This window comes from Palaemon carinicauda, chromosome 23 (genome assembly GCF_036898095.1).
Source record: "Palaemon carinicauda isolate YSFRI2023 chromosome 23, ASM3689809v2, whole genome shotgun sequence".
NCBI lineage: Eukaryota > Metazoa > Arthropoda > Malacostraca > Decapoda > Palaemonidae > Palaemon > Palaemon carinicauda.
This window is the reverse complement of record NC_090747.1, coordinates 71,016,784-71,031,552: the sequence shown is the minus strand read 5'-3', so window position 1 is coordinate 71,031,552 and position 14,769 is coordinate 71,016,784. Positions and strand designations below refer to the sequence as shown.

The window sequence follows — 14,769 nt, the reverse complement described above, 5'->3', positions numbered from 1 at the left end:
ATTTCAGATTTCTTGGCTCCAAAGTTATCTGATATCCCTGTGCTAGTTAGCAAGAAAAGTTTCTTTTAGCACATCTTGGAGAATTGGTAATGTTACTTCAATATGTAAATGTGTTTGTTGTAACTCGAGTCCAACTGATTACCACCCAATTTCCATAACTCCCATATCATCTAAAGTTTTTGAACGTCTTTTAGTAAAACATCTTAATAGGTTTGCTGAAGGTAATCATCTGCTCTCTAGTTTGCAATTTGGCTTTTGTAAAGGCCTAGGAGCATGTGATGCCCTTCCTACAATCTCCAATGATGTACAGAAATACCTTGATTGTGGTCAGGAAGTTTGTATGACTGGCCTTGATTTTAGTGCTGTTTTGGGACCGTGTTAATCATGAGGCCATTGTTTTCAAACTCCAACATCTGGAAGTGGGTGGGTCTTTTCTTAGCATCATTAATGAATTTTTAAGTAATAGATTGCAAAGAGTTGTTGTTGATGGGCACCAAAGTTAGTATAGGAATGTAATATCTGGTGTTTTTCTGGGTAATGTTCTTGGCCCATTACTTTTCATACTATAAACACATGACATGGTTTGGCCTAAAAAAAAACAAGCTCGTTGTATATGCAGATGATGCTACCCTCTTTGCATCATTTCCATCTCCTAAATGTAGATCTATGGTTGCTGAATCCCCCAATAGAGACGTAGCTAAAATTAGTGTGTGGTGCAAGTTATGGGGCATGAAGTTGAATCCTAACAAAACTCGGGTATGAATTGTAAGTAGGTCAAGGACAGTTGCTCCTCAACATCCAGATCTTAGCATTGATAATGTTTCTTTAAACTCTGTATGCCTCTTAAAATTTTAGGGGCGATTCGTGACAGCAGATTTACTTTTGAGAAACACATTAGATCTGTGTCTTCTTCAATTGCATTAAAAAACTGACTTATTGAGAAAGTCTTGTAAGATTTTTGATGATCAATTTATTCTAATGAAGTTTTTTAATTTTTTCATTATACCTTGTTTCGAGTATTGTTCTCCCTGTCCTGGTCTTCAGCTGCTGATTCTCATCTTAATTTGTCTCACAAGAATGTACAGTTTATTAGATTTCTTATTCCATATTTAGATATTAATCTCTGGCACTGTCGTTCAATTACAGTAGTTCATTATGCATGTTGCGTACGATTTTTCCTAATTCTTACCATCCTTTATATTTTGATATTCCTGGACAGTTCCATCCTGTTCGTAATAAGAGGTATGCAGTTAATTCTAATAGGCTTTTTTCATCATGATGTTCAATATTACAGTATTCTAGAAGTTTTATTCCAGCTGTAACCAAGTTGTGGAATAATCATCCTAACTGGGTAGTTGAATCGGTAGAACTTCAAAAGTTAAAACTTGCAGCAAATGTTTTTATGTTGAACAGGCTCACATAATTCTCTTTTTATAGTTTATATATGAAAGATCTGTTTTAATGTTGTTACTGTTCTTAAAATATTTTATTTTAATTGTTCATTACTTCTCATTTAGTTTACTTATTTCCTTATTTATTCCCCCTGTGGCTGCGGGGGCATAACAACAATTAGAAGAGTGTCAACGCATCCCTGCATGTTGTAAGAGGCGACTAAAAGGGACGGGACGAGGGGGCTGGGAACCCCCTCTCCTGTATTTTATATTCCTGTGAGACATCAAAGAGGTGGAGCTGGGGGGAGTGTGACTGCTCCCCACACTCTAGTTTTGGGGTGTCAATATGTGTAGATGTACTACGATAGAGAGTAAAAGATGTGAGATTGTAGGTATGTTTAGGAATAGAAGGATGGATATATTGGCTTTGTGTAAGACAAAGGTAAAAGGTTAGGGTGAAGTGGTTATTGATGAAGTGACTGGTAGAGTATCTGGGATTGAAAGGGAAAGAGCAAGAGGGTGTGGCTTCATTGTTGAGTAAATGGATGACAGGTAAAGTAGTGGAATGGAATGAGATATCATCTAGGTTAATGTGGGTAAGGGTTACGTTGGGTAGGGAATGCTGGGCTTTTGTTAGTGCATATGTGCCAGGTTGTGAGAAAAGTGAAGAAGAGCAGAATGAATTCTGGAATGAATTAACTAGGTGTGTAGAAGGACTTGGAAGAAGTAATTATGTTATGTAGTTGTCATGGGTGACTTACATACCAGAATGGGCACTGGAGAGGTAGAAGGTGTCATTGGGAAGTATGGCATACCAGGTGAAAATGAGAGTGGTGAGAGACTGGTAGATATGTTTGTTGAGCAAGAGATGGTTATAAGTTCTAGTTTAAAAAAAAAAAGATAACAAATATACATGGGTACGAGTGGCAAATGAAAGAGTGGTAGAAAGGGCATTAATGGATTATGTGTTGATAGCTAGAAGAAGGTTTGGAAGATTGAAAGACTAGCACATTTTTAGGGGTATGGCTAACAGTATGTCTGATAATTTTTTGGTGGAAGGCAAATTAGTTGTAGCAAAAGAGTGGGGGATGTAAAAGGGAGGTAGTGTAGGTTGAAGAGTTAATAAAACTTGAGGTAAAAAGTGAATATCAAGAAAGATTGGAAATGGCATATGATAGAGTGAAACCAAGAGAAACTGTTAATTTAGAGGAGTGGAAGTTAGTAAAAGAAAATATTGTTGGTATTGCAAGAGATATGTATTGCAAGAGGATTGTTGTAGGCAGCACGAGGAAGGGTAGTGAATGGTGGAATGAAGGAGTGAAGATAAAAGTGGAAGAGAAAATGAGGGCATTTGAAGAATGGCTGCAGAGTAATAGTGTAGAGAAGTACGAAAGATATAGAGAAAAAAATGTGCAAGTAAAACGTAAGGTAGCCGAGGCAAAGAGGGCAGCTTACTGGAGGTGGGGTCAGGGATTGGGTCATTCATATGAAGAGAATAAGAATTTTTGGAAAGAAGTGAGGAGAGTAAAGAAGGGTGGTTTGAGAATTGAAGAGACTTTGAGAGATGGAAATGGAAAGTTGTTAAAAGGAGAGGAGGCAAGGAAAAGGTGGGTGGAATATTTTGAAAGTTTACTGAATGTTGAGGATAATAGGGAGGCAGATATAATTGCTATTGCAGGTGTTGAGGTGCCAGTGATGGGAGATGAGAATGAGAGAGAGATTACAAGAGAGGAAGTGAGGAGAGCACCAGATGAAACGAGAGTAAGAAAAGCACCTGGTATGGATGGTGTGAGAGCCGAGATGTTAAAGGAAGGGGGTGTGGCTGTACTTGAATGGTTGGTGAGATTGCTTAATATGTGTTTTATGTTGTCAATGGTACCAGTAGACTGGGTGTGTGTGTGTATTGTACCACTATATGTGCATGAGAGTTGTAATTCAAGGGGTATTAGTTTGTTGAATGTAGTTGGAAAAGTGTATGGTAGAGTACTGATTAATAGGATTAAGGAAAAAACAGAGAATGCAATCTTAGAAGTACAGAGGTAGGGGATGTATGAATCAGATTTTTACAGTTAGGCAGATATGCAAGAAATACTTAGCAAAAGGCAAGGAGATGTATGTTGTGTTGATGGATCTGGAGAAAGCGTATGATAGAGTTGATAAGGAAGGGATGTGGATGTGATAGAGGTTGTATGGAATTGGTGGAAGGTTGTTGCAAGCAGTGAAAACTTTCTATAAAGGTAGTAAAGCGTGTGTCAGAATAGGAAATGAAGTGAGCAAGTGGTTTCCAGTGAGTGGGCCTGAGACAGGGATGTGTGATGTTGCCATGGTTGTTCAACTTGTTTGTTGATAGAGTGGTGAAAGAGGTGAATGCTCGAGTGCTTGGTTGAGGATTGAAACTGATAGACAAGAGTGATCATGAATGGTAGGTAAATCAGTTGTTGTTTGCGGATGATACTGTACTGGTTGCAGACTCGAAAGAGAAGCTTGGTCGATTAGTGACAGAGTTTGGAAGAATATGTGAGAGAAGGAAGTTGAGAGTTGATGTGGGTAAGAGTAAGGTTATGAGATGCATGAGAATGAAGGGTGGTGAGAGGTTGAATGTCTTGTTGAATGGAAAGTTACTTGAGGAAGTAGATCAGAGTAAGTACAGTACTTGGAGTCTGTTGTCGCAGGAAATGTTGGAGTGGAAGCAGATGTACATCAGAGAGTGAATGAAGAATGCAAAGTGTTGGGGACAGTGAAAGGAGTGGTAAAGAATCGAGGGTTAGACATGAATGTAAAGAGAGTTCTGCATGAGAAAGTGATTGCACCAACTGTGACGTGTGGATCGGAGTTGTAGAGAATGAAAGTGACGGAGAGACAGAAATTGGATGTGTTTAAGATGAAGTGTCTGAGGATTATAGCTGGTGTATCTCGATTAGATAGGGTTAGGAACGAAGTAGTGAGGGTGAAAACGGGTGTAAGAAATGATTTAGCAGCTAGAGTGGATATGAATGTGTTGAGGTGGTTTGGCCATGTTAAGAGAAGGGAAAGGGGCTGTTTGCTAAAGAAGGTGATGAATGCAAGAGTTGATGGGAGAAGTACAAGAGGAAGGCCAAGGTTTGGGTGGATGGATGGAGTGAAGAAAGCTCTGGGCGATAGGAGGATAGATGTGAGAGAGGAAAGAGTGTGTGCTAGAAATAAGAATGAAGGGCGAGCGATTGTGACTCAGTTCTGGTAGGCCCTACTGGTTCCTCCGGCGCATTGGTGACCGCAGAGGTAGCAGCAGTAGGGGATTCAGTGTATAAACCTTCATCTGTGGTGGATAACGGGAGAGGGTGGGCGGTGGCACCCTAGCAGCAACAGCGAAACTCGGCTGAATCCCTTGTCAGGCTGGGAGGAGCAGAGAGGGGGAAGGTCCCCTTTTGTTCATTTGTTTGATGTCAGCTACCCCCTAAAATTGGGGGAAGTGCCTTGGTAAATAGATAGAAATAGATTTCCTTATTTCCTTTCCTCACTAGGCTATTTTTCTCAGTTGGAGTCATTTGGCTTAAAATATCTGGCTTTTCCAATTAGGGTTGTAGCTTAGCAATTAATAATAATAATAGTAATAATTTATACCCCATTTAGATTCTCATTAGCTCGCAACTCCTTCCTCAGAGCAAATTAAGTGATTCAGTTAGTGATAGTGAATGTCATTCAAGACAGAGAGAGAACTCCCAATATTTTACCTGAAGTTCTCATGGAGGGAGATTCTCTTTCCAAGCAGTAACCCTCCCCCTCCTATCTTGTCTCCCTCACGCCAGCTCCTGAAAGGTTAAATATGATTTAATTTGTCAATATTTCTATTTTTATTATGATTATTAATTTTTATTTATTTCTGATGTTAGGGATTATAACTTTAACATTAATTAGCATTGTAAACCTTTAGAAATGAGTATAGATGTGTATTTATGTATATTTGTATTTATGGATGTGTGGAATGTATTGAGTTAATTTTATTTATTTCTTATTGAAAAAATTGTTTTAGGATAAAAGTATTTTAGGTTGTGAGCTCACTCCCGGAACTAATTGTGTAATAAAAATAGTTAGGTAATTATAATTTGGTAATATTTTGTTATCATACAGACCCATGCCAGGGATGTGGAAGCTGTGTTTGATGCAGCGAGAGGTGGCCAATACCGACATGGAGGTGGAGTTGATGTCCTTCTTCGGTCCTTCAGCTTACCAGGTACCGTACGTGACCAACAGGGCCAGTCCCTCCTTCATTATGCAGCTTCTGTAAAGTTGGCTGATGGAGGGCCTCTCTGGTTGGCTCCTGACATCAAGAGTTTGGTTGAGAATCATAATGTGTTCGTAAATGCTGTTGATTATAAAGGTAAGTGCCTTTGATTTCACATTTTGTGGAGGTTCTAGTTATTTTTCTTCGTGAATTTATATTTTTTTCTACATGAATACAAACCCTCATCCTTTAATAGGAATATGATTGCAGCTTCCAGCTTGAACTTGGCTATTAGAATTTGTAATGAGGTATCTATAGTTACTGGTGGGTGGTGGGGAAGCCCATTCTGCCTGTACACTACATAGCCACTTAGACTTCAGTCGCTGAGCATGTACAGAGTATCTATGTATATATATATATATATATATATATATATATATATATATATATATATATATATATATATATACATATGAGTGATTGTGGTTGACTGATTATGTACAATCCATTTGTAGGCTTGTTGCCTTACCCAGGTATACCTTGCTGCAAGTGCACGGACATGTAGATCCTCATTTATTTTTTTTTTCCCTTTTTTTTGGGGAGAGGGGGGGAATGACTGTATGCAGTCTTCCCCTAGTGACGAGTATAACAAGGGCCCACATTAGTAATGATCAGAGTACAGCAGGAGGAAGAAGAAGTCTAAGCCAGATTCTTCAATGCTCTCTCTTCTTGCCCTCCGGTAGTCAGGCTTATGCTCCTCTGTCTTCTTCAGGTGGGAACCCAAAGAAGGACTACGAATCCAACTTTTTTTCTGGGTAAGCTGCAGATACGGGGGATTAATCTTCCCCCAGCTAATGAGGTATTTCATGCCCTTTGCCTCATTGTGATCATGCCCTGGTAATTTCCCAAGACAATTCTTTAAAGGACCACATGGCCTTGCTTAGAACTGGAGAGTATTCTGTCAACAGAGAAGCTGCTGCAAGCCCTAGTGGTACCAAGTCTTCTACTGCTATGAGCATATGATCACCTGCAAGCAAGGCTAGAAAAGGTAACCTTTCTCATGTTAAATCCCCATGACCTTGTCTCCCCACACAAGGTACTAATTCAAGAAATCCCTGTGCATACACAGATTTCCTGCTGATAGTAAATCCATGCATTATCAAGTATCCTTGAGTAGCTCCGTTACAAGCTAGGCTTCCCTGTGATAGATATTCACACTTGGAAACCTCATACTTTACGACTTTCCTCTCATCATCATCATCCATTACTAGTCCACTACAGAACAAAGGCTTCAGACATGTCCAAACAGAAACCTAGCATCTATGGTTGGTTGGGCGTGAATTGGAGTCAATATTCTTGAACTTCTTCAGGTTTAAGCGTCCTGCTATCCCAGCATATTAAATTAGTTAGCTTGGGTATAGTCTCTTATTAAAGGACCAGGATTTGTATTAGCATAGGTACAAATCACAAACTTTAACAGTAATTTGTTATCTTCCCAACTGTATAAACCCCGAGTGCTTTAAGTTACGAGTTCTGCCTCATCTACCGCACAATAGGTGAAGGTCAAAGTGGCTACTCAGTAACTTCCAACACCTCATTAATAATTGTAACAGCCAAGTTCCAGCTTCGCTGTATTGACACTCCTATTAAAGGACTTAGGTTTGTATGGTTAGGAAAAATACACATTTCTTTTAAGAATTGTGTTCTCTTTATGGAAGGAAACAAAATAAAATCTTCTAAATTATATGTTAATGTCACTAAATGTATAATATTCATCATCAATTTGAGATTTTTAAAATAAATACAGATCAGTAATGATTTTGGTATGCTCCAGATCTATTTTGTCATGCACTATATAAGTATTGTTTTATGCATTTTATGAATTTTCAACTTGACAGTGATATTGGATTCATTTAACCTCACATTGATTGATGAAATACATTAAATTCTACTGATCACACACTGATAATGCTGTACATGCAATCTCAATGTATTTCTGTATGCAGGTCAAACAGCCCTTCATGCGCTTGCAGAGAAAGCAAGTATGAGTGATCAAATCACCTGTTGGGATGGAAAAGCAGTATATGTTAGCCAGGCATGGGTCAATCTTGCCACCTTGATCATGAAACTTGGGTGTGATCCCAGAGTCCAAGATAACGCAAGTCGATCTCCTAGTGCAGTTGCCGTGATAAATGGAAACACTCCTTTAGCAGATGAACTGGAGAAGGTAAGAGACATTATTATTCAGCTCGTAGCAAGGCATTCTTTTTTAGTTCATGAAGTGAAGAAGGAAAGAGAACCATTTTTATTAAGTAATTTTGGGGTTAGGAACTGTATGGTCCCCAAGGGCTTTCCCATTTAGTTTAAAACAGGGAATTAAAATATATCAAGGTAAATCAGTTTATCAGCATGTAAGATTAAACTCTGTGTACATTTATGCTAAATTTGTCCACTAACAGATGACAGGGATTCTTTTGAGAAATTCTATTAATAGTCAGGAAGAAAAAAATGCTACCTGCATCTTCGTTCTTCTCCAAAGTCCATCTTTTCCCAATGACTAGATCTCAGCTAAATCCCACTTCCCTTTCATGAACCTTGGGAGGTGGGAATGTTCTGGACACCATATAGTGCCTCTCCCCCAATTTTTTAAATAATTCAGTAAAACCTCCATATCCACTGTCATTACATTTAACAGGGGTAGCCCAATAGCTCATATTGCCATACTCTGTTATATAGTCCTAATGTTACACTAGAGGGCTATGTTATTACAGCAAAAGAAATAGAGAAATTTGTCTATGTTAAGGTAGACTTATATTTAACCACTTGAGAAAGAACAAATATAAATACCAGGGGAGGTTTATAGTATTAACAGGTTTTTTCCTTTCTCAAAAGTCATTTTTTTTGGATTAGGAACTGTGTGAACCACATTGACAAGTAACACAGCATAAAAAAGATAGACTCTTAAACCACAGAGTTTAGTTACTTATAAACATCAAGCAAAAGAACGAGGATTTTCACTTTAAAACAAATTATAAGTTACTGTTGTTCTTCTAATTAAAAATACCTGCACTGTAAGTACAGTGGTTACTATAGTCCATTTCTTTTAGCGAGTCATATTTGCACCGACTCGCAACGGTGCCCTTTTAGCTCGGAAAACTTTCCTGATCGCTGATTGGTTGGGCAAGATAATTCTAACCAATCAGCGACCAGGAAACTTTTCCGAGCTAAAAGGGCACCGTTGCGAGTCGGTGCAAATATGACTCGCTAAAAGAAATGGACTAACACTGCCGTCATAGTCTTCAGACTCTTGTAGAGCTTGCCTATAGGATTAGTTCATAAATAAAAAATTAAAATTTAAATTGTTATAGATTTCAGGAGGCTAGGCAAGTAGAGACCAAAGGGAATGGATGAAAAATAAAAGAAATGAAGTTTGACGAGTGATGTCTTAAATATCCATATACAATTCATAATTTTCCTTTTCAAGTACACCAAAATTTGTGCCCCTATCAGTTGCAACCCCAGTCCAATGAAAACGATGAGTAATGAAAAGAGGTCTGGAAATCCTTCATTTTAATATATAGTAGTCTCTTTTAACTTGAACTTTATAGTATTTAGTAGCTTTGCGATTACTACTGGTTACATATATTTTATTTTATCCACAGCCTTTTATATCTTAATTCCTTTTACTCTAGTAGATATATTTTTTGTAAGTCAGTGTCTACTACTATTAAAAATTTGGAAAATCATCTCATTAATTAAGAAGAGGAAGGAAGGTTTCAATTAGAGTGAATGGTAGAAAGTACTATACTGTAATATATTAGATTTACTTGACAATGTCATATTTTCAGGAACGTGTCAAGCTGGGGACAGCCAATTTCTCAAAACATTTACATAGATTTAAAGACTTCCTTGAAGCATCTAAAATGGGAAGAGTGAATGATATGCAAGAGCTTCTAAAGGAGGGAGTTAGTGTACTGCCAATAGGATCTAGGAGTGATCCACTACAAGAAGCTATCAAGGGAGGACACAGAGATGCAGTATTCTTACTACTGAGTGCAGGAGCACCTCTTTGTGCCCATGGGTTGGTTGGGGACACACCATATGAGGCAGCTCATAGAACTCCTGGTCTCCCAGCATTGTTCCCAGCTCTTATAAGAAAGGTAAACTATGCAATAAACATTTAGATAAGTGTAATGTAAGACATTAAAATAATGATGCTTTATATTTTCAAAGCAATGCTTTAACATTTAAAAAAATCATTGAACAATGAAGTACAGTAATAAGGTAAACATTTTGAGAGTGCAATAATTAAAAATTTCTTTCACAGGCACTCTGTGGACAGCTGGAGGTAGAGATAAATATAATTAAGGAATCCAGTGAAGTTCCAGATCTTTTGAAGAAAGGAACAAATGATATAAAAACTATCATTGAAAAATCTGGTCAAAAATTATCATCAGAACTCAGCAAATGGATGGATGAGCGTCCTGCTTATACTTTGCATAATTTCAATGATATGTTGACAACAGCAGCCTCCTTGGGTCTTACTTTAACTTGTCAACTTATGGGAGTGGCAGGGGTAAGACTCAACCCCCTACCTGGTGAGCAGCAACCCCTATTACTTGCAATCAAAAACAACCAACACAGTACAGTGTACGCCTTGTGCCGAGACTTGAAAATGAATCCCTACAGTATTGGTGTCACAGAAGATGATATTTCCCAGCAATTGAAAAATGATCTACTTCAGAGCGAGTTGCTGATATTTGAAAAGAAACTACATAAAGCAGCTTTAGATGAAGTCACAGTGGGTAACTTAATGAATGATGCAAATGGCATCAGTGAAAAGGGAAGCATTAAAAATCCTTCAAGGATGTTCTTGTATTTACTTGCTGAATTGAGCCTCGTGACTTTGTTACATCGAACAAGGAAGTCTTCAGATGACACTCTCCTTGATACTATTGTAAATGATGTAACAGGATCAACAATGCTTCATATTGCAGCTGCCTACGGGAAAATCAACATGGTAGAATACCTTCTTTCGGTGGGGGCAGATCACACGTGCAAAACAGTCGATGGACTTACTGCTCCCCACTTGGCTGCAGCTAGGGGTTACAAGAAGTGTATGGAGTATATCATTGATTATACAAAGCACCACGAAAAGTGGAATTCAGTGTTACCACAACAAGTACTCGACAGTTTTGAAGAAAATGTGAAAAGCTATCACTTACATGTTCTTTCAACTGCAGACCTGGATGCCATATCAAGTGCCAAAGATGATTTTACTAAGACTCAAATAATTTTAGCTAATAGGTGTGAAAAAATGGGTGTATCTAATGAGAAATGTTTAAGGGAATTATTGATTAAGGAGCAAAGGTCCATTAAAGACATAATATCTGATGACTTTATCATTTCTGTAGAACGTGACGTTTGTGATTTTGTGCGGGAGATAATGCGTATTGACAGCCGGTTCAAAGGTACCATTGTATCTCGTAACCCAGTGTTTGAAAAGTGTGAATTTTTTTTACCAGAGACCTTTGAATTTTTTTGTGAACTAGAGAACTATCATGCTCTGAATGAAGGCTGTATTTCACTTGGTAAAAATTTGAAAAATGGAAAAGATGGTGATACAGTGGATATTTTGAAATCGACGAAGGACCAGGAATTTTTCAAGGGTTCAAATTTTAAAGTTGCGTTTTATAAAGCTGCCAAACAAGCACTGCAAAAGTTTAAATTTAAGACAATAGCATTAATACCGCCTTTTTTTAGTCACAGTGTAACAGGCATTTATATTTATGGCTTATTAACTAATAAACCTAGAATGAACTTTGTGCAAATAGTGGTAACACCAGTCCTCAAAGTGCCGTGCTTTTCAGACAACGTGATTCGGAAAAGATACCATAACCAACTACAGTTCCCAGGACATGAACATCTAGCAAACACTGAAGAAAGCAAATGGGTTTATTTATCAAATTTTACTGCTAAACATGTCCTCTCAGCATTGACTGATGAGGAACAGATGGTGCTATGGACATGCCTCTATTTCAGGAAGTTATTGAGCACATGCTGGTGGTTACCAAAGAAACAACAGAGACGTGTTGGGTGTGTTTGGCAATCTTTTCCTATTACTGTGGATTTCCCAAACACAAGACTGTTAATTTCCAGTTTCCTAGATGAACTAGTGGACAGCAAGGATAGCCATTGGAAAAAAGAAAACTATATAGATAAAGTTGTGTGTGTTTTCAGGAGGTGTTCTCCTCCAACCAAACGTAAAGTGTCCTTCCTTAGTGATTCCCCGTCAGTTATTCCGCGAACCAGTATATCAGCTGTGATGGCCTTTTTAGAAAAGATCTCGATAAAAAATGGGCTTGAGCCTCAAGAAGATGGACATATATCTGTTAAGTCATTTGGAAAGTTTGGTAAGGCTAACAAAGCAGTTTCTAAAAATTCTTTGAATGTTGAATTGGAATAAGTGCAACACAGTTAATAATTTAGACTTTGAAATGTGCTCAAATACCATTTGGTAATTCAGTGATATATTTCAGTCCACAAGGGTAGCTCTATCATAGCAACCTACATTTTAAAAATACTCAAATGTTTTTTTATGTCCTGTATAGTTTACAGTGGCTAAGTGGCTTTTTTATGTACTGTTGTATATGACTTAAAAATATAAAAAAGTACTGTAAAAAATGTAGTCTCAAATGTCCTTTCCCATAGGGTTTTCATGCTGGTAAGTAGAGGGTTACTGTTTGGATATTACATACTTTTAAGTGCAGAAAAGTGTCAATTTGTTGTAGTTACTCTCTGGTATACTGAACTTGAATGGTAAATACCAAATTTTTTTTAAGGCTTGCTTACAAAACTATTAGGAATCCAAGTTTCATTAGGACGATTACTGAACTAATTAACTTTTCAAGTTCATACACTTTCTATTTAGACTTCACAAATACATTTTGTATGCATTAATCCATCTATTCTTCCATCATCTGCCTCATTTCAAGATACCAGTAATGTCAGGCTGCACTTCTTTTATCTTTAACAAGTCTACAATCTTAAAAGTAATAAAACAAATATGGAAGTAATTTGTATTTTCCCTAGATATACCGTACAAACCTAGAGCTCTTTACTATGGAGTATTATTTTAGCAAAGCTGAAACTAGCCGATTAAGCTTTTTAGCGAGGAGGAGCTGGGTAAGCTAGCGACTAACCGTCATTGCAATTGCGGCAGGACTTTTCGAGGGTAGGTATTGGCGGGACCAGTATGTGAAAAGAGTTCCAGGTTTGTATAGCTAGAAAAAATGCAAATTACTTCCAAATTTATTATTTGTTCCAGCGCCACATACAAACCTGCCGCTCTTTACTATGGAGACACCTGTAGGTGGGTGGAAGTCCGCAAAGCAACTGGCTGGATACTGACCAGGGTGGCCTCTTGTGCTTCGTATGAGCTGTTGGAGAAGGAACCTGACACCTCGTTATCCTCCTAGCATAAGAGCCTAGGCAATCAGTGCAGGAAATGGAAAATTTCTTTGATTTGTATAGGTAAGCATGCAGTTGGTCTGCACTCTGTTAAATCTAAACCTAGCTCGACTCCACCTTGCTTGGAGGACAGGTTCATAACAAATATATACATATATATCAGGTTGCACAAAGAGTGTGGTACTCAGCCACTGATAGATGAGGTCAGCTATGCAGAGTTCCTCGAATGCTGCACAACAAGAAGGGAAGTATGAAGTAAGAAGTGGCCAGTCACTCGCACATTCACCCTAAACTTACTCGCGGGTAACATCTGCTCTTAACCATCTGGTACTTGCCTTACAAGGGAGCTGAGGTGTATTAGATCACGCTTTGAGCAGCTACTGCAAGACCTATTGAGAATGTGTCTAGGCTCCTGTGGGTTATGTCGGTTAGGTAGCGGGCGATGAACGTTGTTTAAAGTTTCCACACGCCCTCTTGTAGCACCTGCATCACAGAAAATTCTTTTTGAAAGGCAAGGAAGTACTTAACCCCTGACATCATGCACACGGAGGCGTCGATCAGTAGTAGAGAGGTCGGATGCCAGTGCTCTCTCTATAATTGTCAGAACTAGGAATAGTGTTCAGTGTAACTTTACTTTTGGTTCTCCCCATGCTAACCAAGAGCTTTTTGAGCTGTGGACGGGCTCCTCTCGTTCTTTTGAGATATAACCTTAGCGCCCTAGGAGGGCATAAAAACAGTTGATCAGGATAAAACAACTGATCAGGATCATCTGTTATAGACTGGAAACTCTCAATCCGAAATGGCCCAAACCTGTGATCCGCTACAGACAGATTTTAAGTCTTGGCTACAAACTCGGGGATGAAACCGAGTGTGACTTGCCCCCATCCCCTTGAATGGGTGATGTTGTAGGAGAGGCCATGTAGCTCGTTGACTATCTTCGTAGAGGCCAGAGCTAGAAGGAAAGCCTTTTTTACAGTTAAGTCTCTGTCTGAGGCTTGACAAAGAGGGTCATAGGAGGCTCCTTTCAGTGAACGTAAGGCCCTAACAACGTTCCACGGAGGTGGCCTGACTTCCGACTGGGGGCGGGTAGACTCGAAGTTTTATATGAGTGACAATTCCGTTGAAGAGGAAGTGTTAACTCCATTTAGCTCATAGCCAAGGCTCCAGGTCGAGCGATAGCATTTCATTGCCGACAACGAATAGTTTTTCCTCCTTGAGGTACAACAAGTGGAGCGATACCCAGTCCATGACATCAACCACAAAAGATGGACCACTTCGCCTGGCACACTGCAGCCATTGACTCCCGAAGGTATCCTGATATGTCTTGCTACTGGTTCAGCAAAGCCTCTCTTTGTGAGCAGATGCTGGATAACCTCCAGGTGTGAAGATGTAGCTATGTTACAGCTCGATAGAATATTTTCACATGTGACTGAGTAGCTCTGGATGGAGAGAGAGCTCCCTTGAACCTCTGTGAGCAGATGCAGAAGGTCTGGGAACCTTTCTGCCTGTTGTCACAGCGGAGTTATGAGGGTCATTGCTAAGTCTTAGGTTGACCCTACCTTGTTTAATAGCCTCCTTAATAGGCAGAAGTGGGTGGAACGCATAGACATCCATCCTGTGCCACAGGTGTTAGAAAGAGTCCTGCCGGAAGTTTTCGGTTGTGGGACATCACGAACAGATCGATTGTTGGCGAGCCCACTAAGTCAA

At 38.9% G+C, this 14,769-nt stretch overlaps 1 protein-coding gene across 2 annotated transcripts in view; it reads left to right on the top strand.

Moving 5' to 3' along the window:
- Nucleotides 1-12,275, top strand: part of LOC137617166 (uncharacterized) — a 159,180-nt gene extending 146,905 nt beyond the window's left edge. Inside the window, exons 9-12 of one of the 2 annotated variants that reach the window (XM_068347021.1) lie at nucleotides 5,499-5,748; nucleotides 7,599-7,819; nucleotides 9,441-9,752; nucleotides 9,920-12,275. In XM_068347021.1, coding sequence (XP_068203122.1) covers nucleotides 5,499-5,748; nucleotides 7,599-7,819; nucleotides 9,441-9,752; nucleotides 9,920-12,058 — 2,922 coding nt within the window. In that variant the 3' untranslated portion in view covers nucleotides 12,059-12,275. The remainder of the gene's footprint in view (nucleotides 1-5,498; nucleotides 5,749-7,598; nucleotides 7,820-9,440; nucleotides 9,753-9,919) is intronic. The other variant, XM_068347022.1, reaches the window with a different exon arrangement.
- The last annotated feature ends 2,494 nt before the right edge of the window (nucleotides 12,276-14,769 follow it).